The 26,826-nt window shown below is 37.9% G+C and overlaps 1 protein-coding gene across 1 annotated transcript; it reads left to right on the top strand.

Moving 5' to 3' along the window:
* The first annotated feature begins 8,087 nt into the window (after nucleotides 1-8,087).
* Nucleotides 8,088-10,886, top strand: LOC108058855 (uncharacterized). The gene is made up of 3 exons (XM_070218568.1): nucleotides 8,088-8,410; nucleotides 8,477-8,554; nucleotides 8,611-10,886. The coding sequence occupies exons 1-3, from the start codon at nucleotides 8,169-8,171 to the stop codon at nucleotides 10,799-10,801; spliced, it is 2,511 nt and encodes an 836-aa protein (XP_070074669.1). The 5' UTR covers nucleotides 8,088-8,168; the 3' UTR covers nucleotides 10,802-10,886.
* Nucleotides 10,887-26,826: the final 15,940 nt, after the last annotated feature.

Here is a 26,826-nt window from a genome sequence, read left to right as displayed (position 1 = left end):
GTGACCTGTCTGCAAGTCAATGTGGCAATAAATGGTTGAATATCGGAAAGTTATCATTAAATATTTAAAAGTTAAAAGGGATTATAAATTTTCCTGTTTGTATCTCTATAAATGATAAACCTTTGGATTTAAGAGTAGGTTCTCCTATAATATGCCGTTGTCTAAACCGGAATCGCTATAATTGCTGAATTCTTTCAGTAAAATAAGGTTTAGGGTTTTTTTTTTGCTTTTGTGTCTTGTATTTTATTTCATATATGATATATACTTTATTTATTTTGTTTTTCAATTTTGATTACTTTTAATAATAATCATGATTATGAAGAGCAGTATTTTTGTTTTTTAAATTTTGCCCAAGTCATTGGCTTGACTTTGGAATCTTTTGCGAAAACAGTTTTTGTGCAACTTGTACACTTGCATAAACAAGTTTGCTGGCAATATAATGATTATTATTATTCATAGGATAGTTACCGTTTCCATATCAATTCTTTCTGACTCTATTTTATTTATTACATTTGCTGTGGAATCGACAGTTTTGGTATCAATTAAACCCATTTTGGGTAATCTTTCCAATGCTTTTATTTTAAATCTTATGACAATTATGTATGACTTTCTTTCATTAATAGAAAATGTCTTACTTATATTTGATAGTATAAGTATAAGTATACTATAATTAGTTATTTTAATTTGTCAACGAGAAAAAAAAATTAAATAATTGTCTCAGCTGCAGTTGTCCTGGGCCTATGGGCTCAGGCGGTACCGGTGCCGGTCATGGCACAGGTTTTTGTGCAAGTCGATGTGCAATGTGGGCTCTCCAGTGGTCGCGGGCAATCCTTGGTACACTCCTTGATCCTTTGTGGTAGTTGCTTCGGGGGAGGAGTTGTTATTTTGTTTTCTTGGAACAGGTTTTTAATTGCTTAGTGAGCTGGAGTTATTGGCTTTGTTTTTATAAAACTTGAACTTAGAAGATCAAGTTCTTCTTGTAATGTTTGGGCTATTGGCCAGGGGGGTGGCGGTTAGTTTTTAGATAATAGCCACTTTATGTGAGCTACTCTCACATGTCCGTCTCTGACAGTCTTTTGACTTGGTATGTGACTAGGTATGTGCTAAAACAATTTTCACACATTTCCTGGAAATGTACCCAATTTAATCTCTCGGATACAGCCTTAGATCGGAACTCATCCGATCTGAATAAAGGATGACTTCCTCTTTTACAGAATTCACAAGAACATGCTGATATAAGTTTCTGCGACTCTATCATGGGCTGCTGAATGCTTGCAGGGTCACCAAATGGGTCTGGATGTACCTCGGCTTGGCCTGTTGATTGTTCCATGCCGTCCCGTATGATAGCTCGAAATTTGTCGTATGACTCACGACAGTCGTTGTAGAACTTCATGTATACCGTAGTTCTATAGTTTTGAGGAATCTTGAGATCATTCTTTGTAAATTGATCATCATTCTTTGTCATCAAGTGCGGTTAATCTAATTTGATAATAGTTCGGAGCTGATTTTCTCTCCGATGAATCTTTTTTGAAGTTGATGATATATTTTGAGATTTCTTGACTGATATTTTCTTGCACGTCTAATGCTTCTGTGACTGCTTGCTCATCCATGTCACACATTTATTACCTTGTGTTTACCGGGATCACAAACGATTTTATCGAATCGTTAACGGAGCTGGTCGCCTTGTTGGCCAGTCTTCTAACTTCCTGAGTCGATTTTGCTCAGGTGTCCTTAATCTGTCGCATTGTTAACGACTTGGGCAAAAGAACTGGTATGGAAGATATCTCCAACGTTGTTCAGCACATATACTTTCTGCCTTAAGTCGTCGCAACTAGAACTTGAACCAGTTGCACTAAGGTATGCATATGAGGATTGAATGCAAAATGAGTAAAACTTGATTGTGAGAGTCAGAATTGTTACTGATTTTGTTGAATAAACTTAACGGTATTTATAGGTAAAAAGTGCTTAGGCGAACAGAATAGGTATAAGGCAAAGTGTTGGTTATTTTGGATTATTGGCAAATCCGCTAATGGGAGCATGCCCAGTACAAAATTCAGCAGATTACGCTTGTGCCAATAAGTGGGTCATTGCTAATGTTGCTGACGGCTTGACCCGATGTATGACACTTCAATGCGCTGACCTATAACTATTGCTGAGACTGAACATATATTCTAATTCGTTGAGTCGTTAAGACTATTTGTTGAATATGTTCCCTAAAGACAACCCTCTGATAAACCTGTTGAATTACTTCTTGCGTGGACATGAGGACATATATGTATAGGATAACGTAGTTGAGTGCTATAACGGTTGATGGACAGTCTCCAGTACTCGCTGCCTCTTCTACATCCTAGGGTGGTCCCGCGCAGCTACCGTTATATCGGAGTGTCTAAACGACGGTGGTTAAAAAAGCCCTCTCCCAATGTTGATTTAGATAGATTACGATGGAAGGGCTACAAAATCCCAAGGAATTCAGGAAGAACGAATATTTCTGCCAACCGTTTCTCAGAACTATCGGACATGGAGACATCCGAACGAGTCGAAGCTCTTCCAACGGCCAGCCCCAATAACTCTGATTAACCTCTACTAATAGCCCGGGACAAGCCAGCAGCAAAAACAGCAACCGAATCAACAACAAACCAATTCTTCTCAGTATGTGCGTTCGTAATTCACATTTGGGAACGTATCTTCAACTTTTTTGTCTCCATAGATTTGTTTATTATTTTTTTTTAGATTTCTATTTTACTTTACGGGTCATAAACGTATACACAGTAACGATTATATGTTTTATTTTACACAGGATTGTGAAGGTCCTGTCACGGTCGCCATGTGATAACGGGATTGTGGTAAAAGTATATACACGCGAAGACATCCAGTTTGAGAGTGAATTTATTCAAATCGTCAAACATTCTTAGCTGCTAGAATTGATTGAGCATCGGGCGAAGTAAATGCAACTTTATCATATTCACGTACACACATATGTTATATGCCCTGAGACTTTTGTGGGACTTATGGAAGATTTTCCCTGATTTAGTCTTGTCCGTGACCCTGACGTTTTTTTCAACTTCCTCTGGCTTATTCAATGATCGAGAGATTTAGGCAACTGGGGGATCTATCCGATTGTCATTCTGGGAGAGAACGGCTCCGATTCCATAATTTGACGCGTCAGTATTTAAATGAAAAGGTTTTTAAAATCGGGGAAGACCAAAACTTCGGAAGAGGCTAGAAAACTCTTCAGCTCTTTAAAAGCTTTCAGGCTATCATCATCAACCAAGATTGGAATTCTCCTTGAATGTGAGGTCTTAGCTTTAGAATGTTCCACTCTTGTAAGGTTTGTCAGGAGCATGGCGATTTTTGCATAATCGCAAATAAACTTCTTATAATACGAATATTATTACTAGGAAGCTTTTGAGTTCTTTTAATTGGTAGGCGGTTGCATTTCGCGTATGGCTTTCACCTTTTTCTCGTCTGATGGAATACCGACGTCAAGTCAACTTGACTAGAAAGGGTGGGTGCTATATCTGGGATTGGATAGGTGTCTGAGATGGTGACGGCATTAAGACGCTTAAAGTCGAGCACCATCCAGTATTGTTTCTCTCCATTCGGCTTTGGTTTTTTTGGAACCACCCATATATAGGAGAAATATATTTTGAAGGTCGGATTATACCCTCGCGCAGCAGTTCTTTGACTTGTCTTTCTACTTCTCCCCTCATATTAGCGGGGTAAGGGTAGCTTAAATAGGTTCTTGGGTGCTGGTACGGATTTCGGCTCTTACGCACGTATCCACAGCTCCGCCAGGTTAGAGTGGTTCGAAAATTGGCGAATACTCTTTAATAAGCATGTTAAGAGATTTTTTTGCCTCCTCTGGATGCTGATCGTCGATCAGCGAATGAATTTTATGGGATTCCCTAGCCAATAATTGAATTTTGATTCCAGGAGTTATAGTCAGGGAATCCATTTTCCTGTCGATTATTGCGTTTTAAGTTTTTTTTTGTGATTCATCCCCGATAACGCCATGGAAGGCGGTTAGGCCAGGGAAACCAAAGACTTTTATAAGAGAATTGTGGCCTATCGGCTTGAAGAAAGGTCCGGTTAATTGGTGAGTTATCTTTATTTCTCCTGCTGCGGATTGGACTTGGAATGGCTTAAACAAGGGTGTGCATCCCCTAGCTATCTGGGGGCTAATTAAGTTTTTAATTCGCACCAGTGTCTATGAGAGCCATACTCTATGTAAGGTAGGCCATAAAATTCACTTCGTCGGTCCTATTAACTTCACCTTCAGTGTGGCAGTTGGCCGGGTCCGCGCTTTCGCTATAAGTTTTATCAGTAGCCCTCTCCCCGTACTCGATATGACGGAGAGGCGTTCAAATGGTACAATCTCTGAGATTTTCGAAAGGGATTAACATTAGACGAAGTGCTGGGGCTGCGTTTTACGCTTGAGTTTCCCTGATTTTGATTGGAACGATAAGAATGCCCTTATTGTTATGGTGTCCAAGCCGGTGGACGAGTAGTGGTTTCGAGAAACACTCAATTGAAATGCCTTGTGTCAGGCCGAACGCCCAGAAAAACATAACTTTCTAAGACTATATTCCCTAAAATATTGGTCCTATCAATTCAATATTTATATATTTCATATTTACCTAATGACAAAAAAAAAAACTAATAAGCAAGTGCTTCATACTTTATTATCTGCAAATTTTACCAGCTTACCAGCTTACGACTTTGGTTTTCTGGTAAAGTACATCTCCCAGATTAAGAATAGGGCACTTAAGCTAATATTAAAATTAAAGTAGGGGAGAAGGGGGTACTAGTAGGAGAAAAAGTTTGCTAGCTATATAGCAGCTATAAATAAAGAGCCATTGGAATGAGATTGGTATCACCGGAAAGGCTGTTCTTTTGGCTATATCTTTTGGCTATATCAATTGCAAAGTCTTCAAGGAACGTTGCAAAATGTCTATATACTTTTTAAACTGGTCTAGCCCCAACCAAAGAGTATACATTATATAGAGAGGGCATAACTCTGACTTTCTGTTCAAACTGTTGTCGGCAAGGGGAAAAGGGGGAAAGGGCTTGTTCTATTTTTAGAATTCGTTTATTGAGTACACAATGCATAAGTGTAAGTGGGCTTTGTGTGTATGTGTGCGAGAACGTGGCAACACATTTTCGAGAAAATTTCATTTTTGTAATTTCTATAATCTAGGGCCAACAACATTTAAAAGTCGAAAAGGGTTTTCTGTCCAACATTTTCAACTCAGTCTATGGTCGTGCTGGTTAAAGCGTTGATCAGCGATGTTGATGCGAGTTCGATACCCGCAAGGGGCAGACGTTTTCTAATATTGTTTTTTTTTTTGATGTCTCGAAATATATATACTTTTTTTTATTATTTTAGTTAAAAGCTAAACAATTTTTTTATATTTCTTTTCTTGTAGATTAACATCTTAAGATTATACAAAAAAGTTTTAAGTCAATCTAAAAGAACTTTGGAAGCTAGGATGTAATTAGTACTAGTAAAATTTTTCAAAAAAAAATAATTTTTGATTTTGCACGGCTTAATAAAATATTTAAAGTAAAAAAAAAATAAAACTTCCCAGGGCGGGTTTTTTCTATTCTTAAACGAAATGTAATTTTTGGCGGAGATACAGTGAACACCGCAAAACGTCTTTTTAAAGTGCTCTATACGTGTTTTACATATGACATGTTTTTCTCGAAACCACATTTATAAAAGTCCGTGTTCATCGGCATTTCTAAACGGCTCAACCGATCGTTTTTAAATTTGTCGCATATTTTTCTGCATAAAAAAACCCGCCCCCAGGGAATCGTTTTTTTTTTAAACTTTAAAAATTTTTTTGTTAAGCCCAAATTCAAATTTTTGAGCTGAAAAACGCATTCTTAACTTTGGAAAATCAAAAAAAAATTCTTAAAATTAAAAAAGTAAAGAACGGGCTTCCTAATTTTTAAGCGAAATGTAAAAACAAATATAAAAATGGAAATCCAATAATTTTTGGCGGTGGTAAAGAAATTATTCGATGTTATTTAAATAACACTCAATAATATACAAAAGGTTTGAATTAAATCCATCTTAACAGTTTTTATAGAAAAAATCAACAAAAAAATTACAAAATAGAAAAAAAACAAAATACTCTTAAAAAACAAAAAAAAACAAGAAAGGAAGCTACCTTCGGCCAGCCGAAGCTTATATACCCTTGTAGATAAAAGAATACTCACTCGGTGCAGTTCCAGGGATTCCAGATTCAGCGTTTCGATTTATTTCAATTTTGTTTTTAAGTAGTCAAGAATCAAAACGCCTACTTCCTACAAAGTTACAATGAATTTTCTTATATTTGTTTGGGAGCCTTAAGATATAGTGGTCCGATCCGGCTGGCTTCGACATATGTACTACCTGCAATAGAAAGAAGGCTTTCGGGAAAGTTTCATCGCGATAGCTTTAAAACTGAGAGACTAGTTCGCATAGAAACGGACAGACGGACAGACGGACAGACGGACAGACGGACATGGCTAGATAGACTCGGCTATTGGTGCTGATCAAGAATATATATACTTTATGTGGTCGGAAACGTCTCCTTCACTGCGTTGCAAACATCTGACTGAAATTATAATACCCTCTACAAGGGTATAAAAAACCCCGCAAGAAATTGAAATTCTACAACGGGATTCGATCCCCGTACCGCTTAGATTGGTAGTCAGATGTCTTATCCACTGGGCCAAATGGCAAGCAGTGCTGGGGCCGACTAGATTCCAAGTAGAATCGAGCAGTGCGGGTTCTACTGTTAAAATGCGGGTTCCACCGCTAGAACCCGCCATACGACAGACTCCTTTGTATGACATGTCCTCTCTATATATTTATACTCTTTGCCCCAACACTGGGATAATAACAGACCGAAATTTACTTTTGCTTCGAACGGTATAGAGAAAAAGAGATAATTTTCATAAAATTTTATTGGATTTTTTGGACACTAATCTTTTGATCTAAAATGGAGTACATTTGTTGTCGTTTTTTTCTAACCTTTCTTTTGCTATTAAGAATGCGAATATAGCTCTTTTTTATTTTTCTTACTTGATGTCTAGAATTTTATTATTCCTTACAAATTTTGCGTTGTCAAATTTTTGTTTTGCCTTCCCTAACCGCTACTTCGGTCATTTTGCTCAGTTTGATTGCAATCTAGCTCATCAAACCCTTGCCTACAAATTCGACCATGAGCGCAACCAATACTGCGACCATGACCAATAGTGTTACCAACCGGCAGAAGTCATAAAAAATAAAATAAAGACCATGTGTTATCATATAGAACCATCTACTATTTTCACCCCAGAAGGAATGTTTAAAGTTTTGCTAAACACCACGAAGATTGAAGACCAACAAAATATTTAGTACGAGAAACGCGTTGGACATTAAATTTACTTTCAGAAAAGTCTTCGAGGAACGTTGCAAAATGTCTATATACTTTTTAAACTGGTCTAGCCCCAACACTGGGATAATAACAGACCGATGTCCAATAAAAAGTCCCGAACAGAATGAGACGATTTTCAGAACTTTGACATTGATGGAAATTGGTTCGTAATTTCTTTAACTGATGACGGATGGATTTAAGCTCAAATTTTTAATGCAGCCCTCTAACGTTCTAAGTAACCTTCAGTAAACACGGCGCGCAATTTAAACGAGCCGATTGCCGGCTAGGGCCACATATTTTTGTTGCCCTTGTACTATTTGAGCCCACTTCTCCCCTAATAATAAATAAAAATGTTCAAAAAACAACTGCATTTAAGGGAGAAGTATGGTCTTATATAATTTAAAATCCAAATTCCCAGGGGACGGGTTGTTTTAATTCTTAAGCGAAATGTAAAAACAAAATGGAATAGAGTTTGCTTTGCCACCGATATATTAGCCGATAGTATCGGCTATAAAAATTAGTCTCTCTTATTTAAATGACACTTAATAATATCCAACAATTTTAAATTAAATCCATCTAACTAGTTAAAAAAAAAACGAAAAGTTGATTTTTTATTCCAAAGATAAGTTTTCCTAAGTTAATCAATTGACAGTTGGTAACGCAGCAACACTGTTGAAAAATAAGGAAATCTGACGTCTGATAATTCATTTTCTCGAAAGCAGACCTGGGACTTTCGTCGAATCGGGAAGGACCGTCATAATCATGAATTTATCAGATTCAGATAGTGAAGTGGATGAAGAGTTTATGAAGCATTTGTTTAGCGATGATATGCTCAAGGAACTTGAGTTGGAGGACAGAAATCAAGAAAATAAACTAGGAACCAGAAAAGAAGAACCCTCAACCAGCCATGAATATATGGATACCAAGAGAGGCAAGAGAAAGATTACTAAGACAGCGCGACCAAAGCAGAAAACCCCTCGGAATATTTCGTCCAGAAAAAAGCGGTATCAAAAACTTATTTTAAGTCCAAACAACTTTAATAACATGTATCCCTCTTTTCTTTTATTTAGCGAGTCTCTGCCCTTAGAAAAACCAGAAATAAACTTTTCCACACAGACAGACACCTCCTTCCGACCTCCTTTATCCTGGTAAGCTATGTGAAATAAATGTGGTAAATAATTATACATTTTGATAACCATTTTAGTGCCCCGATTTCAAAACCGCTGCCCACCAAGTTGTGTGTTGCCGATGTCGACGAGAGTTCTGAGCCCATGCCCGCGATTTCCGACGTGACACCAGTGCCACCGTCAATTGCATCTAGGAAAGTAAGGAAGCGACGACTGCACACCAAGAACAAGGTGAAAGAGTCGGCAAAAAGTAGCAAGATAGTGCAAAAATCTCCTGTCGATATAGAGCCACCACCGAAAGTGGAGCCAGAGTCGTTAATTGCCCAGAACTTTCGACCCATATCGCCTATTGATCTGCCCTCGTCGGAGGATATCTGGAAAATGTACGAGGACCTAAAGGAGGGTTTGGTTCCGCTCTCAGAAGCAGAGTGGCCCTTGTGTTGTATGATAAGTCCGATAAGACCCAAGACTCCACCTCCTAAAATTGTGGAATGTCTGACGTCCACGGAGACTCCGTCGAAAATAGTTGAGTCTCAAGAAAAAAATCCTGCGGAAGGGTTGATCTATTGGGACATGGACAGCAAATTTAATAATGACACCCAGCAGAACCAAAATTCTCACGATGAAGATTTCGTCTTCGAGCACATGACTATCGGTGTTGAAGAAGAGCGGGCCATGAAGGATTGGATAGAATCGGAAAAACTTCTCGAACCTTTGAGTGATATAGAGGAATATGATATGCTATTGAGCTTAGCCAGAGACCTTGAAAAAAATCGGGACATCATCTTGGAGCTGTTGAAGCCCAAAAATGTTCGTACCGCGCAAGTGAAGCAAGTGCACGATGATATAGAGCTGGTATCCGATGAAGACATTCCTGTAATAAATATTGAAGATCCATTTAAAGCAGTTTCACTGAATGAGCTTAGACCAGAACGTCCGATTGTTCTTGAGGTTCAATATATTGGAGCAGTACCGCCAAAACCCCAGGACGAGGCAGCTAGCCAGGATTGGCTACAGCTATGTAATGAGACCGTTTCCCAGCAATTCCATTTAATTGACAACGAGGAGTGCTCCAAGGCAGCCTCTACAGAACCAGGACCCATTGATTTCGAAAACGAGCTAAACAAGGATCTTATGATGCCACGAAATGATCACGGATTGACTTCCACAATTCGCCTCGACGACTTCGAGAACATTCTCGACCAAAACATGACTGAATACAAGGATCCCCAAGCCAAAGTACCAGAACGTCCGATTATTCTTGAGGTTAAAGATATTGGATCAGTACCGCCAAAACCCCAGGACGAGGCTGCTAGCCAGGACTGGCTACAGCTATGTAATGAGACTGTTTCCCAGCAATTTTATTTAATTTACAACGAGGAGTGCTCAAAGCCAGCCTCTACAGAACCAGGACCCATTGATTTCGAAAACGAGCTAAACAAGGATATAATGATGCCACGAAATTATCACGGAATGACTTCCACAGTTCGCCTTCAGGACTTTGAGGATATCCTCGACCACTACATGACAGAATACAAGGATCTCCATGCCGAAGTACTCCACTCCAAGTGGAAACTAAAATATGGCTCGGATAATCTGAAGAGAATTTTGCCGCTTCCGCCCTTACCAGTTCATCAGGAGAAGTGCCTCCAGAAGATCAGGATCCTAAGACGTCCTACAAAGCGAAATGTCGAGTGCCTGCGCTTGCCCATTGTAATAAACTACTGCAAAGTGTTCTGCACCGTGCAAATGAACACAAATTTGAATCTTCAAATAGCTGCAAAGAGCCTCGATAACGCTGTTTACAATAGCGTCAGAGATGTTATTGAGGTGCGATATGGGTCCACCGAAATAGGCTGGATTTGGGCCAATGGCACTTTGATGATTATAAACGGAAGAGGTAAGGCCATGCTGTCCGAGACCCAACGCGATATCGTGGCCAAAATTCTGGGAAAGGAGAACTTCAAGGCCGAACCCCACCACAATCTTTTGCATCTACGTCTCTTCTCCGTTGCCTTCCTTCCCTGGAGAGTTTCTTTGGCAGAATTTAGTGGGACCTGCGCCCTTTCTCCAGGTCCATTTCTTAGTGAGATGCAATACGTCTACTATGTGGATAAGGAATTGCCAGGAGTGTCAGCTCGACTTCACGAGTCGGGAATGGTCCAGGTGTTTGCCATGAACACGGCTGATGCGGATAAAATGCTGACGAAACTTTACCTGCTGACGTCCAATCATCGAAAGGCCAAAATTAAGGTCGTCTTAAATTAGCCGAATTAGGATTCCATCCTAATAATTACCTCGAATGGTATCCAAATTAAAAGCAAATAAACAATAGAAAGAATAAACACTTATGATTTCCTATTTAAGATATTTTTATTTTAATAATTTAGCTATACTCATAAAAATTTCATTCTTAAACCTAGAAATCTTGCCTCAAAGTTCGAAAAATGCTGAAATTGGCCAACTTTCAGGCAAACGGATTCATGGTTTGTTTTGCTGTTAAAGTTTTTTTAAAGTGACACACCTTATCTTGGGAATTCGTAAGGAATTCAAAATTAAAGCGATATTATTTTTAAAACTTATTTGAAAACTGTAATCTTGCAAATGCTTAACAAATCACAGCTTTTAAAGATAGCTCTTAATAAGTTCACAAAATATTAATCGCCGACAATCACATACAAATTTTTTTGCTTTTCCTTAATGTTTAAGCTAGTTTAATTATTTTCTGGTGCATTTTAAAGTAAAACAGGTACCGTAATTATTATAAGTGAAAAAATAAAAATCTCCATTTAATAATTATTTTGTAAGCGAAAAAAAATATCGCTCAGAAATAATGATTATTATATGAGCGATATTATTTCGCTCAAAAATATCACTCAAAATGCGATTGCAGCCATTCTGTACGGAATTTTACAAAGTTTTAAATTTCTGCTTGTAGGTAGAACCACGGAGCACACATCGAGTTAACAAAAGAAGGAGATTTCTTTGTATAAACTGTTTAAAACGCGGTTTTTAGTTTACAAGAGGTATGCATAAACACAAAAAGTTGTATCAACCTTAGGACTTTATGTCATTTATATATTAGTAAAACGACTTAACAAGATGTTATGAACTATTCCACTTAGATCCAACCCGACATGTGGGCTGGGTGTTAGTGTGTTGGTCCACCGAGCTGTAAGCACGAGTTCGATTCCCACAGAAAGTGTTTTTTATACAAAAAGTTGTTTATATTTTTTTTTAGCGGTTTATTCAAAGAAAATTTATTTTTTTCTTAACTGAATATGTGCTCTGTGGTTCTACCTACAAGAGCACATTAGTTAAAAGAATGTAGTTAATTTGATTATAAAAAAACCAATCTTTTTTTTATTGAGTTGTATTAAGAAATGATTCTACTTAAGCTAAACAATTATTGATTACAACTACGCGTCGATCCATCGCTGCCACCGTCTCTGCCGCTTCTTCTGTTGTCGTTTCTTCTTCTGATTGGTTATTACTTTTTGTCGATGTCGCCGATGTGCAACCAATGACCTCGATAAAGTTCACACGGGCTTAGCCACGTGCGCTGAGCTTGCACCTTTTGGTCAGCGATCGTGGGAATGCAGAATAGCATATTCTAAAAGTTGATCGAACCCAGTCAAGTGCATACAACAAGAACAAATTTTATTGCATTGGTCAGAAATGCAGAATGGCATATTCCCAAAGTTGATCGAACCCAGCCAAGTGCATACAACAAGAACAATACGTAATGCATTGGCCAATAATTGTCTTACTTTTGTAATTATGGGTGTTAACTCATTTAAATCTTTGTAAAATTCCGCGTAGGTCGGATGCAATTACACTTTGAGTGATATTTTTCAGCGAAATATATCGCTCACAAAATAATCATTATTTCTGAGCGATATTTTTTTCGTTTACAAAATAATCATTAAATGGAGATTTTTATTTTTTACTCAAAAAAAATAATCATTATTTTCGGTCCCTGAAGTAAAAGGTAATTTTTTCTAGGGTCCTGAAGTCCTGAATCTTTTGCAGGAGTTTCATCAGCATCCAGGGATTCGCCCTTTCTATTTCTTTTATTCTTATGCTTCGCGCTACTTAGGCACGAAACTTCCCCACAAAAAAAAATGATGTTCCTCCAATTTCTAAAACCCACAGAGGAGGGCTTCATAAACAATTGCCTGGAAAATTAATACATCAGCTCCTTTGATTTGGGTCGCGTGAGCTCTAGCATAGCCTTGTGTCTTCGTTGAAGAAAGGAATCCCTTTGATTGAAATGTTTTCACCACTGGTGTGAATGAACCGCAGACAAATTAAATAAATGACGTTGAATTTAAAAAAAGGTAATACTATACATTAGCGGGCTCACCCCCGAAATTCGCGAAAAAATTATCCTCGATGGACCGCGATTTCTTAAGAATTTACGTGCAAAAAGAATTTGGCGGTCGGCCATGGTTCTCTTGTAATTGAATTTTAAAGTTCCCGGGTTTGCTATAAAAAACAAGTATGCTTTTCCTTTTTTGTCAAAATAAGACTAATTTAAAATTCCAAACATCTGAGTAATTGGTATTATAGGGAACTAGTCCTCACAACCGCGTAAAAATTATCCTCGATGGACAGCGAGTTCTTAAGAACCATAACCATGGACGACCACATGTGTATTTATACCCGTTACTCGTAGAGTAAAAGGGTATATTAGATTCGTGCAAAAGTATGTAACAGCTAGAAGGAAGCGTTTCCGACCCCATAAAGTATATATATTCTTGATCAGGGTCACTAGCCGAGTCGATCTAGCCATGTCCGTCTGTCCGTCTGTCTGTCTGTCTGTCTGTCCGTCTGTCCGTCTGTATGAACGCTGAGATCTCAGAAACTACAAAAGCTAGAAGGTTGAGATTTCCCACACATATTCTTTGGCTTCCTACGCAGCGCAAGTTTATTTTAGCCGAGCGCCACGCCCCCTCTAACGCCCACAATCGCCCACTAATGATTTTAAAATGGGTCCTGCGCCCACATCTTTAAAGATTTCAAAAAAGTATAAATGCAATTTTGTTGTTTATATTTATACCTATCAAAATGTAGAAGACATTTTTCAAATCGGACCATTCATTAAAAAGTTATACGCAATCAAAAATTATATATCTATCTCCCTCGCACTCCCTTTAGCTGAGTTACGATTATTAGTCGGGACACCAACCCGACACAGCGTTCGCACTCCCTTTAGCTGAGTGACGGGTATTAAATAGTCGGGACAACAACCCGACTATAGCGTTCTCTCTTGTTTTATTATGATAATCAGAAGAAATCGCGGTCCAAGGAGGATTATATATTTTAACCTTTCTTTTAGTCTTTTCCACCCAAAACGAAACTTAAAGATTGAATTTGTTTTTTCTGAGCGACACACCAACCCTAATTCAGCTGAAACTACTAGCTTAATATTGAACAAAAGAAACTGCGCCGCAGGCAAAAAAAATTTAAGAAAAAATCGCGCGATTTTTTCTTAAATTTTTTTTTGACTGCGGCGCAGTTTTTTTTAAATTTTTTTTTTTAACGCACTTCTTTCAAATACTTCCTATTCGGGAATACTTCAGCAGAGAGATATCTAGGCCATAAAAGGTTATTAAAGAAAAAACCTGGAACTTTACCTCAATGGTGGTGCGGAAAAGGTTTCATTAAAACTTTTAATTTAAAAAAATTATACATTTTTTTATAGGAACTCATTTAAACAATTAAATAGTTTTATAGGAACTCATTTAAACAATATATTAATTTAATAGGAACTCATTAAAACTTAATTACTTTGATTGAAAATATGAGAAAAGCACCCTTGTTTTTTATAGCAAACCCGGGAACTTTGAAATTCAATTACAAGAGAACCATGGCCGACCGCCAAATTCTTTTTGCACGTAAATTCTTAAGAAATCGCGGTCCATCGAGGATAATTTTTTCGCGAATTCCGGGGGTGAGCCCGCTAATGTATAGTATTACCTAAAAAAACTTAACTTACAAAATTTTAATTGAGTGAGTTTTCTAATTGCCCTTTGGATTGTTGATTGATAATGCACCGGCGACTCAATCCGATTGTTTAGTTTAGCTCCCTTTAGTCGGGACACCAAACCGGAGTACAGCGTTCGCACTCCCTTTAGCTGAGTGACGGGTATTAGATAGTCGGGACACCAACCCGACTATAGCCGTTCTCTCTTGTTATACGACGAACTAAATTCTTATGGATAACCCGAAAATTCTCTTAAGCTATTTACTATATCTGGTACCCTATCTAGGACATCGAGACTAGCCCGATTTTCGGGACCAATTTCCTGATTTGGAGCATGTGCGAAATTTAATCCTGTGTTCTGTTCCTGGTGCAATAATATTTGGAGTTGTTCTGCGAGTATCTGCCCATCAGGGCCTTGTAATTCATTTAATGCCATGTTTTTTGATTTCTTTGGAATTGTATGGGTATAAAGTCAATAGAAACAGGGATGTATTATTTAATCTCATCTCTCATTTAATAACTATATGTTAAACCCAGAAATACTTTTATTTCGTTATGAAAGATCCCGGTTTCAATCCGAATAAGACTGACTCCTTAATTCAAAAATCTTCTTCAACGAACCTCGGCCAGAGGCTTTCTTTTTTAAGCTTCTAGAACTTTGATTTTTGTTTAAAATAAAAACTTATGCTGAAACTGTACCATCTCATTGTGAAATTAAATTATGCTGACCGATGCAATTTTGATTGAAAATTGGAACGCAATACTTTGAACGCTTTGAACGTGAGAGTTTGGCTTTGAACAGAAGCTATTGTTTACTTTACGATAGGTTTATTTATCTTAGCAGAACGAAAAAGGCGAGGGCCGAATCATAAACAAAGGCAAAGGCAATGTAGCTGAGATTGAATTTAAAAATTGGTTTATTAATTCCATAAGTGTAACCGTTTCACGGGTTGAATAACTTAAATGCATACTACAGAATATTTCCTGTCTTTGAGCCTGTCTTTGTTGTTCCTGATTTATAAGGATTAATTGATATATATCAATTAAGGATTGGAGGTCCTAAAAGGTCTTATGGGTGTGTCTTACAATAATGTCCATCTTAATAATTATTTTAAATGTTAATAATATCATGAAAACTACAAATATAAATATAATTGTTCCTGCCTACGTGAATATGGATACACAGACGGGTTTGTAGCCGAACAGTAATAGTTCGCACTGCTGGCACGGAGTAAGTGGTGCGGTGAATTGAGACCCTTGATTGAGCTGTTGAGGTTGTAACTAACTTTATTTATCTTTTGATACGAGCTTAAATACTATTCTAACCCGGATATGGGCGTATATAACTATATGGGTAATGCATGTATCGGTGTTGTGCTGACTTCACTGCTTTCTGACCCACTTATTTTGACGTGCCTGGCCTATTGCTGATTTGACGCGTCAGCCAGTCCGTCAGCCGTTGAGTTGCTGTATGAGTTGCAATGATTATGGCTATATGTTGCCCAGTTCGACTTGCAGTTGGAAAAAAGTTTAAAATTTCTTTGAGTTATAAATTTGAATTTTAAGTTAGCTTTTCGACGAACTGAATTCTAATGGATTACCCGAAAATTCTCTTAAGCTTTTTACGAATTAAAATTTTTTTTACCTTGATGTAGCTACTCCTTCCGGTAGTCCGGATATCTTCTTGTTTGTTTCCTACTGAGGATCCTGCGTACTGCAGGCGTACCAAACAGTCCGACTGGTTGTCGTCTTCAGCTTCCGAAATTAATTTGCGAAGGAGTTCCTCTGATTTTGACTTTAAATTGGGTCAGCGGAGTTGCACAGTAATTGTTAATTTTCGCGGATCAAACTTTATCACATTTTCTCACTTGGAGTTGCGCGAATTAATTTTTTCACTTATTGAACTTAATCGGATGTCCTCACTCTAGTCCCTGTTTGGGTGCCAGCTAACTTCCAGGATGTTTAAAACCCAAATTTAAGTTTCACGTTGTACTTTACTTGATGTCCAAATACAATATAAATGATTTTGTTTTAGTTAAGAATACCCTGATCTACGCTGCGGGTTGGGGCAGCGGCGGCGTTGATATCGGTGGCAGAAAGCCGGCTGGTCTTCTTCACCCAATAATGCGCTAACCACCTGTGTTGGTGAGCTCAGCGCCGTTCCTTGATGGTGCAGAATACGATGTGAGAACTTGTCTCCCTTATTAATGGCCCTTAAGGCTCGATAACCAATTCAATAATAATACAGCTTTCGCTGGAGTCAATTTAATGAAGAAATGCGCTTTTTCTTAATAAACGAAACATACTTATAAGTCGTACCCTAGCTATTCGCGACCGGCAAGCCAACCGCATGTCAGCCAAAAATGCTGACACTAGCAAAAAGAGGATAACTCACCATGCCGAGGCTCGACCCGTAATGGCGTATATGCTGAGTCTGCACATCAAATCACTAGGGTGATCCAAGGATCACCCAAGATTTCTACCGACCTATACGTTACCCCTTAATTTTGCTAGCTTGCACAAACAAACTGTTGCCCAAGTATCAATTTCAAATACATTAACTTGTAAAGTAGTGAACTGAGACACATTTGGGTTTCACTTATTTAATAACAGTTACACACGGACAAAAAAAAGTATTGTACATCAGATTAGATACATGGTGGACAGGCTCTTTTTTTCGCAAACACGAAATCAGTGGTGGAAAGCGGTTACGCGATCAGCTGACCGTAATGCATAAAGAAGGTGGTTTATTTGATTAAAAAGATAAATAAAGCATTTTTCACGGTCACGGTCGCCATGTATTGACCCCGATTAGTCTATGGAGAATGCAATGGTTGATTCTTTTAATATATTTTATTTGTTCGAACTTTATTCTTAATTTAACATAGAAACTTTTATGATCCTGCATTCACCTTGTCTCATGGTATCTGTTTGATCTCAAGCGTGGCTTGCAGACCAATAAATGCAGACCAATAAATAAGGAACTCGGTCCTTGTAGTTACGAGGCCTCTTCCAGGAGGTCAGAAAGTAGAACCACGGAGTTATAAGATGAAGTGATAACTGATTTATTCTGAAGTTAGTACAAGCTTATATACTACTTGTATTTCCCCTTACTTTGTTCCGTATAATTGCTACCGCCTGGTAGTGTCTGGAACTGCCATGAAGAGGCTTAAAGACGGTATATGCAGCAGTAGCCGCTTGACGCAAAGAAACATTATTCTCCTGTTTCCCATCGAGTTCGGGAATGGACTTTACAATGTCCAAAGGCAAAGTGCTTTCGATTTTGAGGGCCTCATAGGCCTTGATCTCCTATATTTGTCAATGAAATTGAACCTATTTTGCCCACTAACTTTTGGAGATTCAGAAATAACGCTATTCGACATACTGATGCGGTTCCAAATATACCCTGCGGATTCGTTAGTCTGTGATTTCTTTATTTTAAGGTTCCTATAGCTTTCTAGAAGTCGATCGTCTGTGCCTTTTCATTCTCTATAGTTCATTTAATTTATTTAGAATAATCCCCGAACTGGAACATTCCATTGTTTTCTTGTTTTTTTGAAGTTTGCTTCTACCAATTTTTTTTTTTTAATCTTGTATTGTTTTCCTGCGGGGCGAATCGTTGTGATGAAATCCGTTGCTGGCTACTCGTTGATTCTTTATCCTCCAGTAGTTCTTTTCCAAACTCGATTTATTTTTATTTATTTATTTATTTTATTATTTAATTTAATTATTAATTATTTTATTATTTTAATTATTTATTTATTTATTTCATTCAACAAAAAATTTACTGCTTAAAAGAATTTTATTCCGCTAGATCCAATTTGTTGCAAAATAATTTTCGCACTTAATACTATTTTGAAAAACACTTGTGGAAAAATGTTTTGTTTTTTTGTTGTTTGCGTTTAAACAATTTTGTATATTTTGCACGTTTTTAACGGATTATTGTCCATTAATTGGTTTTTTGAATTCGGAATCGCGGAACTTTCCACGGTTGAGCGCCAAGGCGATCCGGGTGCCTTATCAGCGTTTAATGTGCACATATTCGGTAGCAACTTGAGTAAACACTTGAATTTGTACACTTGCACTAATTAATCCATCTATATTTTTTTGTTAATAAATTAATTTATTCAGATTTTATTTTTCTTAGCTTCGGTGTAAAAGTATATATTTTTCCGTTTGAATAAAAGAAGAAGATCGTTCGATGATAGTAAGAATTATAATGAATGTTTATTCATTCCTAAACAAAGAACTACCATGTGTGATTAAGTGGAATATATAAGAATGAATTGGAAAGGCGAATGGGAATCTTCATAGCTGGCACTCGCGTTGCTGTTGCTGTTCACTGCTAAGGCAGCTTAAAATCCAACGACATAGAGCTTTCCTCAGAATGATGTGATGCTGAAAAGAAGGGAAAAGTTAAATTTTAATCGTCGTCGTTGATTTAAAAAAAAAATTTTTATTTTTAAATTTTACTTTTTCGTGATTAACCTTAATTCACTAACTAACTTTTTATTATTAAATATGACCGCGGCTTCAACCCGAAAAGGCTGACTTCTTAACTGTGAGGTATTGAATAACTCCCCACAAATAACAGACAGCAATTCACCGCACCTTAAACGTCGCAAGAAAATCGATGATTGCACATTTCGCAGCAGGGACTGCAAATAAGTGTTATGAGCTTAAAACAAGAAAGGAAGCTAGCTTTGGCCAGCCGAATATTTCATTGCCTCATCAAAAGATAATCGCTATAGGGCTCTGCTGATGCAATGCAGACTTTTGGCTTTTTCGCCCCACTGTTCGGCAGAGGGACAACATTAAGGATATGCGAGGCAACTGGACTATGCGTCAGGCCGAAGCTAGAGTCATCCAGGATAACGCCAGGCAACAAGGATATTCACAAAGGATACACAACAAGGATACAATCACAAGGAAAACATACCACCAAGGATACTACAAAGGATATACCGTAAAGGATAAACCTCAAAAGATACACCAACAAGGACACAACACAAGGATACGCAGCTACACATCAAAAACATGGAAGAGCCTAGAACCGTGGCGTTCGAGTTCGGTGTTATCAAAATGTAGTAGGTTCTTGAATATGTTGCAGGGAATGCCAGTGATTAGTTCAATAAAGACGTCTGCTTAATTCAGTGGTAAAATTCAAAGGGAAGCTTTATTTCGAGCTCTATTACACTGTGCAGCATTTTTAGTGCTTTTTAAATTTACCTCGATGGATGCTATATTTTTGGATTCGTTACGAATTCCCAAGTTAAACTGCGTTTTCCAAAAAGTTCCCCGACGCAAGGATTCTTAGCAAAAGGACCTGAAAGTTCGAAAAATGCTGAAATTGGCCAACTTTGCGGAGCTCTCAGAGGCAAATGGATGCATGGTTTGATTCTACGTTAAAGTTTTTTAGAAGATACACCCTTTATCTTTTAAACCCTATACTTAAAAAATTTTTAAGATTTTTTTTAAGGCAGAAACAAATTCTAGAAAACATAGTTAAAAAACATTAAAGTATACAGCTGCGGTCAAAATGGTAGTAGTGTTGCCGCCCTGTGTATTTAAAAGTTTGTTGTTGTAATTGATCTTTTCCTGGTAATATTGTATTGATTATAATTTTACTATTAGACTAATTGGATAAGAAAAAATTACAACATCAAACTTTTAAAAACACTAGGCGGCAACACTGCTACTATTTTGACCGCAGCTGTATGATTTTCAGTTTTTTGACTATGTTTTTTGGAATTTATTTCTGCCTTAAAAAAAATCCTAAAATTATTTTATGTATGGGGTTTGAAAGATAAAGGGTGTATCTTTTAAAAAACTTTAACTTCGAACCAAGCCATGCATCCATTTGCCTCTAAGAGCTCCGCAAAGTTGGTCAATTACAGCATTTTTCGAACTTTGAGGTCCTTTTGCTAAGAATCCTTGCGTCGGGGAACTTTTTGGAAAACGCAGTTTAACTTGGGAATTCGTAACGAATCCAAAAATATAGCATTCATCGAGGTTCATTTTTGATGCTGCATAGTGTTATTTATGGTTTACAAAAAGTGCTGATCTTGCGGGACGGCCGTAATTGGAGCGGATGTATATCGGGCCACGATTTCATATCATGGAAATATCCTCCTCTTCAGCTCATGTTTCCCCAATTCCTGGGTGGTTCAGTTCTTCAGCATGGCTTCAATTTGGGGTATTTCCAAGTTCAGCTTTGTCGACCCGAATTTTTCTATTGCCTTTCTAAGACCATGATAAATAACGTCCATTATCATGGTCTTACACCCACTGAACGTTATCAGTGCAAGTAGTCGTGTGCGTTGTTGAAGGACACGTTGTTCAAGAACTTTTGTGTTCTTCCTGTGAACAGTTCTTGTGGTGTTAACTTAGTAGCTGAATGAACAGCGTTATTATAGGTTATAAATGCGTCATCCAGTACCTCTTCATGTATGATTTCTAACTTATTTTTCTTCGAATTCGAATTCGAATTCTTCCCAGCTGCCATTGCAGAGGAGGTGCATTGTCTTCCTTTATGATCACTGGTCCATTTTGCTCGGTTTTGCAGCTCGTGTAGGTACTCGTGACTCCAACGTTTCCAAAAGACCTGTCTGATTTTATCGATCTGCTTCCACCTGGTCACTTGTCCGGATCGAACTTCTCTTTTATGGATATCTGGAGACGCCGTAAGTGGTCCCCCGATCAGAAAATGTCCAGGTGTCAAGGCTGCCAAATCTCGAGGGCTGGAAGAGATGGGAGTGAGCGGTCGAGAGTTGTTCAATTTTTATTGCATCTAATTTAATTATTGTGTCTTTATTAGTTGTATTAAGAATTCGGATAAATGTATTTTTAGAATCTGCGATGGAGTTTCCAATAAAAATTCCATTTTCTATTTCTTGGTTTGGTATGAATATATACCCGGTTGCTGATTGTAAATTAATTTTTCGGACAACTTCGGATCTAGCTGGTAAAATTGTTAAATTGTTTTCAAGTGTATGAAGTATTTGAATGTTGATAGTATTACAAATATTGCTTGGTCTCAAGATAAGCCAATCGCTTTCTGGTGTGAGGTCTATTTGACAATTATATTTTTTCATAAAATCTATTCCTATTATTCCATCACATGGAATCGGAAATTGTGCATCTACTAAATGAAAATTGTGTGGTATAGCGTATTTATTTGAAAGAAGTTCTATTGATACTAATCCTTTTGAGTTTGTTGTTACTTATTGTTGTACTTATTGTAAGCGAGCACTCTCAATCTGAAACTCAAATAATAAAGAACAATATTGTCCTGTCACGGTCGCCATGTACGATCTGAAGTTGCCATGAGATATTTCAGTTAGTTGTTTTAAGTATAAATGAACACAAAATATATCCGATGACCAACAGGCCAATATTGTTCTTTATTATTTGAGTTTCAGATTGAGAGTGCTCGCTTACAATAAGTATTTTGCGGCTGAGCTGTCGGCTTACGCCGGCAGCGGTCAGCAGCGGCTACATGTATATAAGAACAATATATGTGAATATCTATGCTCACACATAAGGCTAAGAGCGCGAGAGAAGTTGTATACACATGTACTGTATATATGTGCACTCAGGCAGTGGGAATATGCTGACACTTGCATTTCCCATGTTAAGCTCTGAGGCATGATCATATTTCGGCTGGCCACTTGAGTTTGATGGCCGGGACTTTTTATATATTTTAGTACACTGTTGCACAATGTAAGTATTGGTACAGTGGGTATTCGATACACAATACATGCATTTTACAATTGCCTCTATGTCGATGATGACTGTTTCTAATTCCTCGTAAGTCAAGTCCACAGTCGACACAGTGCGTTTTAGTAAATGTTTTGCTGATTTTACAGCTGCTTCCCAGAGCCCCCCGAAATGAGGGGCTTTAGGCGGGATGAACTGAAAATCTGTTCCTAGTTCGGAGCACGTTTTTGTAATCACGTCGGGTTCACCAATGTTTGTGCCTACGCGAAGTTGATGGCACACAGATGGGTCTTCTGCCTAATCGTACTACTTGCACTATTGGCACGGAGACGCCTTGGAACCGTTGAGTTATGTTCCAGAAGGTTGTGAGTAGGATTTTGTGGCTGTTGCTTGACGGGCTAGGAACCGTGTGTTAGGTGGCTGACGGTCTGAGAACCGTGTTGGGCAGGCCTTCGAGGGACGGGCTAAGAACCGTGTTGGATAGGCGGAAGTGACAGGACGAACAACTAGTCGCGACGGTGTAGAGTTAGCTACGGACTTGCAGACTAGGCTTTGTACGGCACTGCGCGGGAGTTGAATCACTAGAAGAAGTGGTACACTTAATGTGGTTGAGTTGATAACTAACTTTATTGATAATTTGGTACAAGCTTAAATACTATTCTAACCCGGAACAGTGCGCAAATAATTGTCTTGGGATGCATTATCACTTTAGTGATGATTTAACTGCTTTTCTGACCTACTCATTTGGCTTTAGAATTTCCTTTAGTTTACGGCCAATTGTTTAATGCTATTAATTAATGTTATTGCCAGTCCAGATTATTCCCAGCTTATTCCTAAATGGAATTAGCTTTACTACCCTGGGTATTCTCCCCTCCTGTATTACCACTTGAATGTTATATTTATTCAATGGTCTCTCTGATATTGGGAATCCCAATTGCAGATCTTCCCCCGCGGAATGAATGGTTTCGCCGTTAGTCGCTACCTCTGAGGCTTCCTCCAAAGAACCTTTCTTTTATACAATCTCATAATCGTACTTCAGCATCTGAAGTCGCCACATTATGAGTTTGGAATCGGGATCCTTTACACTCATGAGCCAGGTTAATGGTCTATGATGAGTGACTATTTTAAACTTCGTGCCAAAAACAGAATGCCTAAAATGCTTAATTGCCCAGATGATGGCAAGCATCTCATTTTCGATGGTCGCATAGTTTGTTTCTGTTTCCGATAAGGTCCTACTAGCGTATGCTATTAGTCTGTCCGTTGCCAGGTGTAAAATCGGATCGTTGCACACCTCAAATGCTCCTTTGTATTCCTGATCCACTTGTTCGGCCTTCTTTCCTTTTAGTTGTCTTATTAATGGCTTTGTTATAGCCGCGAAGTCCCTTATGATTTTTCTGTAGTATCCCAACAGCCCCAGGAATGACTTGATCTGCTTTCTGGTCTTGGGAATCTCGAACTTCTTTATCGATTCGATCTTCCCTGGGTTCGGTTTAATACCCTGCTGAGTGACTACGTGGCCTAAATACTCTACTTCTTTTCTCAAAAATTCTGTGTTGTCTGTACCGCTGGTAGTAAAGTGGGAACGGATCGTAGCTGGCGTCATCTGTGGGGTGGTTGCCGAACTAGGGTTAGGGGTAAGAGAAAGCGTAATAGTTCAGGGCGAAATGTCAGTTGATTTTTGCTGAGAGCGTTTGCCATTTTGGCTGTTAAGGGGCTTGCCGCCAGCAGCGTTCTTTTCTATTTGAACCTTCCACCGATCAAGAAGTGAATCGTCAAAGTCAGTGGACCAACTGTGCCAAAAGTCTTGAGCTGAGCGAGCCTATATAGGGAAGATTTTCGAAGGGATAAGGCAACCAAATTTAAACATTTCGGCCGAGTCCTAATATTGGGGGTGAGTTTAAAATAAGTGGAAGAAAATCAACGGGTCCGATCAGTAGCACTTTATGTGATTTATAGGCTCGGCGATAAAAGACCAGAATCTACGATATTCAATACCGGCGGGAACACTTGAAACTGCAAGTAGCTGAGCCAGAAGTTCTCATTGGAGTTCTATTTCGGAAAGGGCTACCAGTTGCTGCGAGACTTACGATCGGCGCGGAACCACGAGAGAATCGCGGGAGGACAAAGGGCTTAAAAGTGCTGAAACGCCTTGAGTGAGGGTCTAAATTTTCCCAGTATCCGACCCCGTTAAATGTGAGAAAGAAGTTTGAAGAGAAAAACCCTTTAAAGTGTGGCCGAAAGGGAAGTAAAACCCATCGCGAAAAACCAGCCGAAAAACGCCGTTTAACCTCACATTTCCTTTGCCGTAAGGAAGAAAGAAAAAAAAGTAATTGAAAAAAAAGATGTCAGAGTAAAATAGTGTTTTTTAATTATTAATCCTAAGCAGATTTTTTTTATTATGTTATTTTAAAGTGTATTTTAATGAATTGGTTTAAGTGTTTGAGACTCGGTGTGCTGCCAAAACTCCGGCATTGCGTTCCCATTTTCTTATTGATTAATGATGATCTGTTACAATCAGGGAATCTGATCAATCTTTTCGTCTCTCCTATCCCTACAGTGTCTAATTAGAGCGTCCATAATGTCGTCCCAAATTAAGTTCACTCCTGACGCGATGACTGCCCCATTCGCCTTTCCTTCTATTGTATGTCTAATAACTCTAAGCAACATTTAGGCATACGGAGTCTGATCCGTGCCCCTGATCATCAGAATTATTTGTTGTTGATAAACTCGTTCAGCGTAAATGGGTGCCCTGAGTATGAAGGCAAGAAGGTAATTACGTCTGGGATCCTCATTGAGGCAGGTCTGGCGTGGAATTGTTACTAGTGTCCATGGTCATGGGTGAGCGTGTAATAATTGGTCTTAGGGATAGAGAATTTTCCTGGTGTTGGTTCGCTAGGGATCTGTCTCTTACTACCGCCTCTAGTAGTAATCTTATTAGTTGGCAGTAGGCTTTTGACTTTTGAAATATTCGGCATAAAATTAGTTTATTATTACTTCTGGAGAAACAAATCTGCTCTTAGTGCCTTGTGTTCTATGTGTGTGCTTAAATGTATTATTTGTAATATACTTAAGCAATTAGTGTGTTGATGCGTCTTTTGGTGTAGTGTCCCTCAGGTGTAGCACTCTTGTGGAAATTTACCTGTTAAAGTGTAAAATTAGTATTCTTTTTTTTAATTTTTTATTTTTTATGTCTTTTTTATATACAGGGGTGGTCAAAAGTATTTTCACAAATTTTAATGTTAACTGTACTCATATTTTAAACTTATATAATAAACTTTTGCCACCTATAGAAAGAGCACTTCAATTCCGTTTAAATGAAACGAAAATGTTCTTAACCCATTAAGCACCCTTTGAAAAGTTAGCAAATTTTGTGAAAGTCAAATTTTCAACTTTTTTCCTGGGACAAAAATGTTTTAATGGAAAGTTGTTCCTCAATCAAAATTAATAATAACTGTAAAAAAAAAATTTCAAAATATTTTTCCTTGTATTTTTTATAGCGTTCTATCTTGTTTTTCTTAAGCTTCTAAAACTTTGATTTTTGTTTAAAATGAAAGCTTATCCTAAAATTTTCGCATCTCGTTTTAAATGAAATTATGCTGACCGATGCAATTTTGATTGAAAATCGGAACTCAATACTTTTGGCGTCGAACGTGAGAGCTTGGGCTTCAAACGGAAGCTCGTGTTTACTTTACGATTGGTTAATCTATCTTAATGGAAAATGCAAAGGCAGACTCTTAAACAAAGGCAATAGCAGAGTCGCTGAAGGCAAGGGCAACATAGCTGAGATTGAATTTAAAAATTTGTTTATTAATTCAATAAGTGGAACCGCTTTAGATAACTTGCACGCAACAACTTTTGGAATATGTCAAGGTTTCTTCGTAGGTCTTGTAATTTTATTTATTTTATATTTCGGTTAACCGACGGAAAACTTTTAGAAGTTGGAATATTTTCGCTGTAGGATATGCTGTATGTAATATAATATATGTAGGAGAAAGTATATGTATTATAATTTTAAATTTGTATTTTAGCTGAGGAAACACAGTGAAGGAATAGCATTTTAAATATGTAGGGGGCCAATTTTAGCGGTTCGAGTCTAGTGTGTTGAAATGCTAGACACTGTTGAGTTATTTATAACCAACTATGAATGACCTCGAGTCCAGCAAAAATACTCGTAAAAATGTAAATATTAAAAAAAGTGCACAAGAAATAATAATATTATCATTAGCTTTGACTAGGGTTAACAAAAACCAGCAATATAAAGAGGAATATTGCAAAAGGGCCTTGAATTAAATTGCAATTAAGCATTCAACTCCAATAATTTGGATTATGGATACGTATGTAGTTTCCTAAAACTGGCAAATAAGCCGGATGGTGCTAGATTGCAATTTTAATATCTCGAAACTGGGATAAAATAGGGAAGAAAACGGGGAAGAAAACTTGCTGGCTACAAAATCATCTCCACGTCGCTGACAGCAGAACTTTGTCACCAAGGGAAGTCGTCGCCAAGAGATCATCAAATTCATCGTTACAAAATAACGGCTACTTTCTACAATGCTACACGGGGGTGTCACAGAAAACCATTCCA

The sequence above is a fragment of the Drosophila takahashii genome, chromosome X, assembly GCF_030179915.1.
Source record: "Drosophila takahashii strain IR98-3 E-12201 chromosome X, DtakHiC1v2, whole genome shotgun sequence".
NCBI classification, from domain to species: domain Eukaryota; kingdom Metazoa; phylum Arthropoda; class Insecta; order Diptera; family Drosophilidae; genus Drosophila; species Drosophila takahashii.
This window is presented reverse-complemented; position numbering and strand designations above follow the sequence as displayed.

Coding starts and splice junctions, on each gene's coding strand:
- LOC108058855 (XM_070218568.1), top strand. CDS start 8,169: ATGAATTTATCAGATTCAGATAGTGAAGTGGATGAAGAGTTTATGAAG. Junction 8,411..8,476: donor ATTTCGTCCAGAAAAAAGCG/GTATCAAAAACT, acceptor TCTTTTATTTAG/CGAGTCTCTGCCCTTAGAAA. Junction 8,555..8,610: donor TTCCGACCTCCTTTATCCTG/GTAAGCTATGTG, acceptor TAACCATTTTAG/TGCCCCGATTTCAAAACCGC.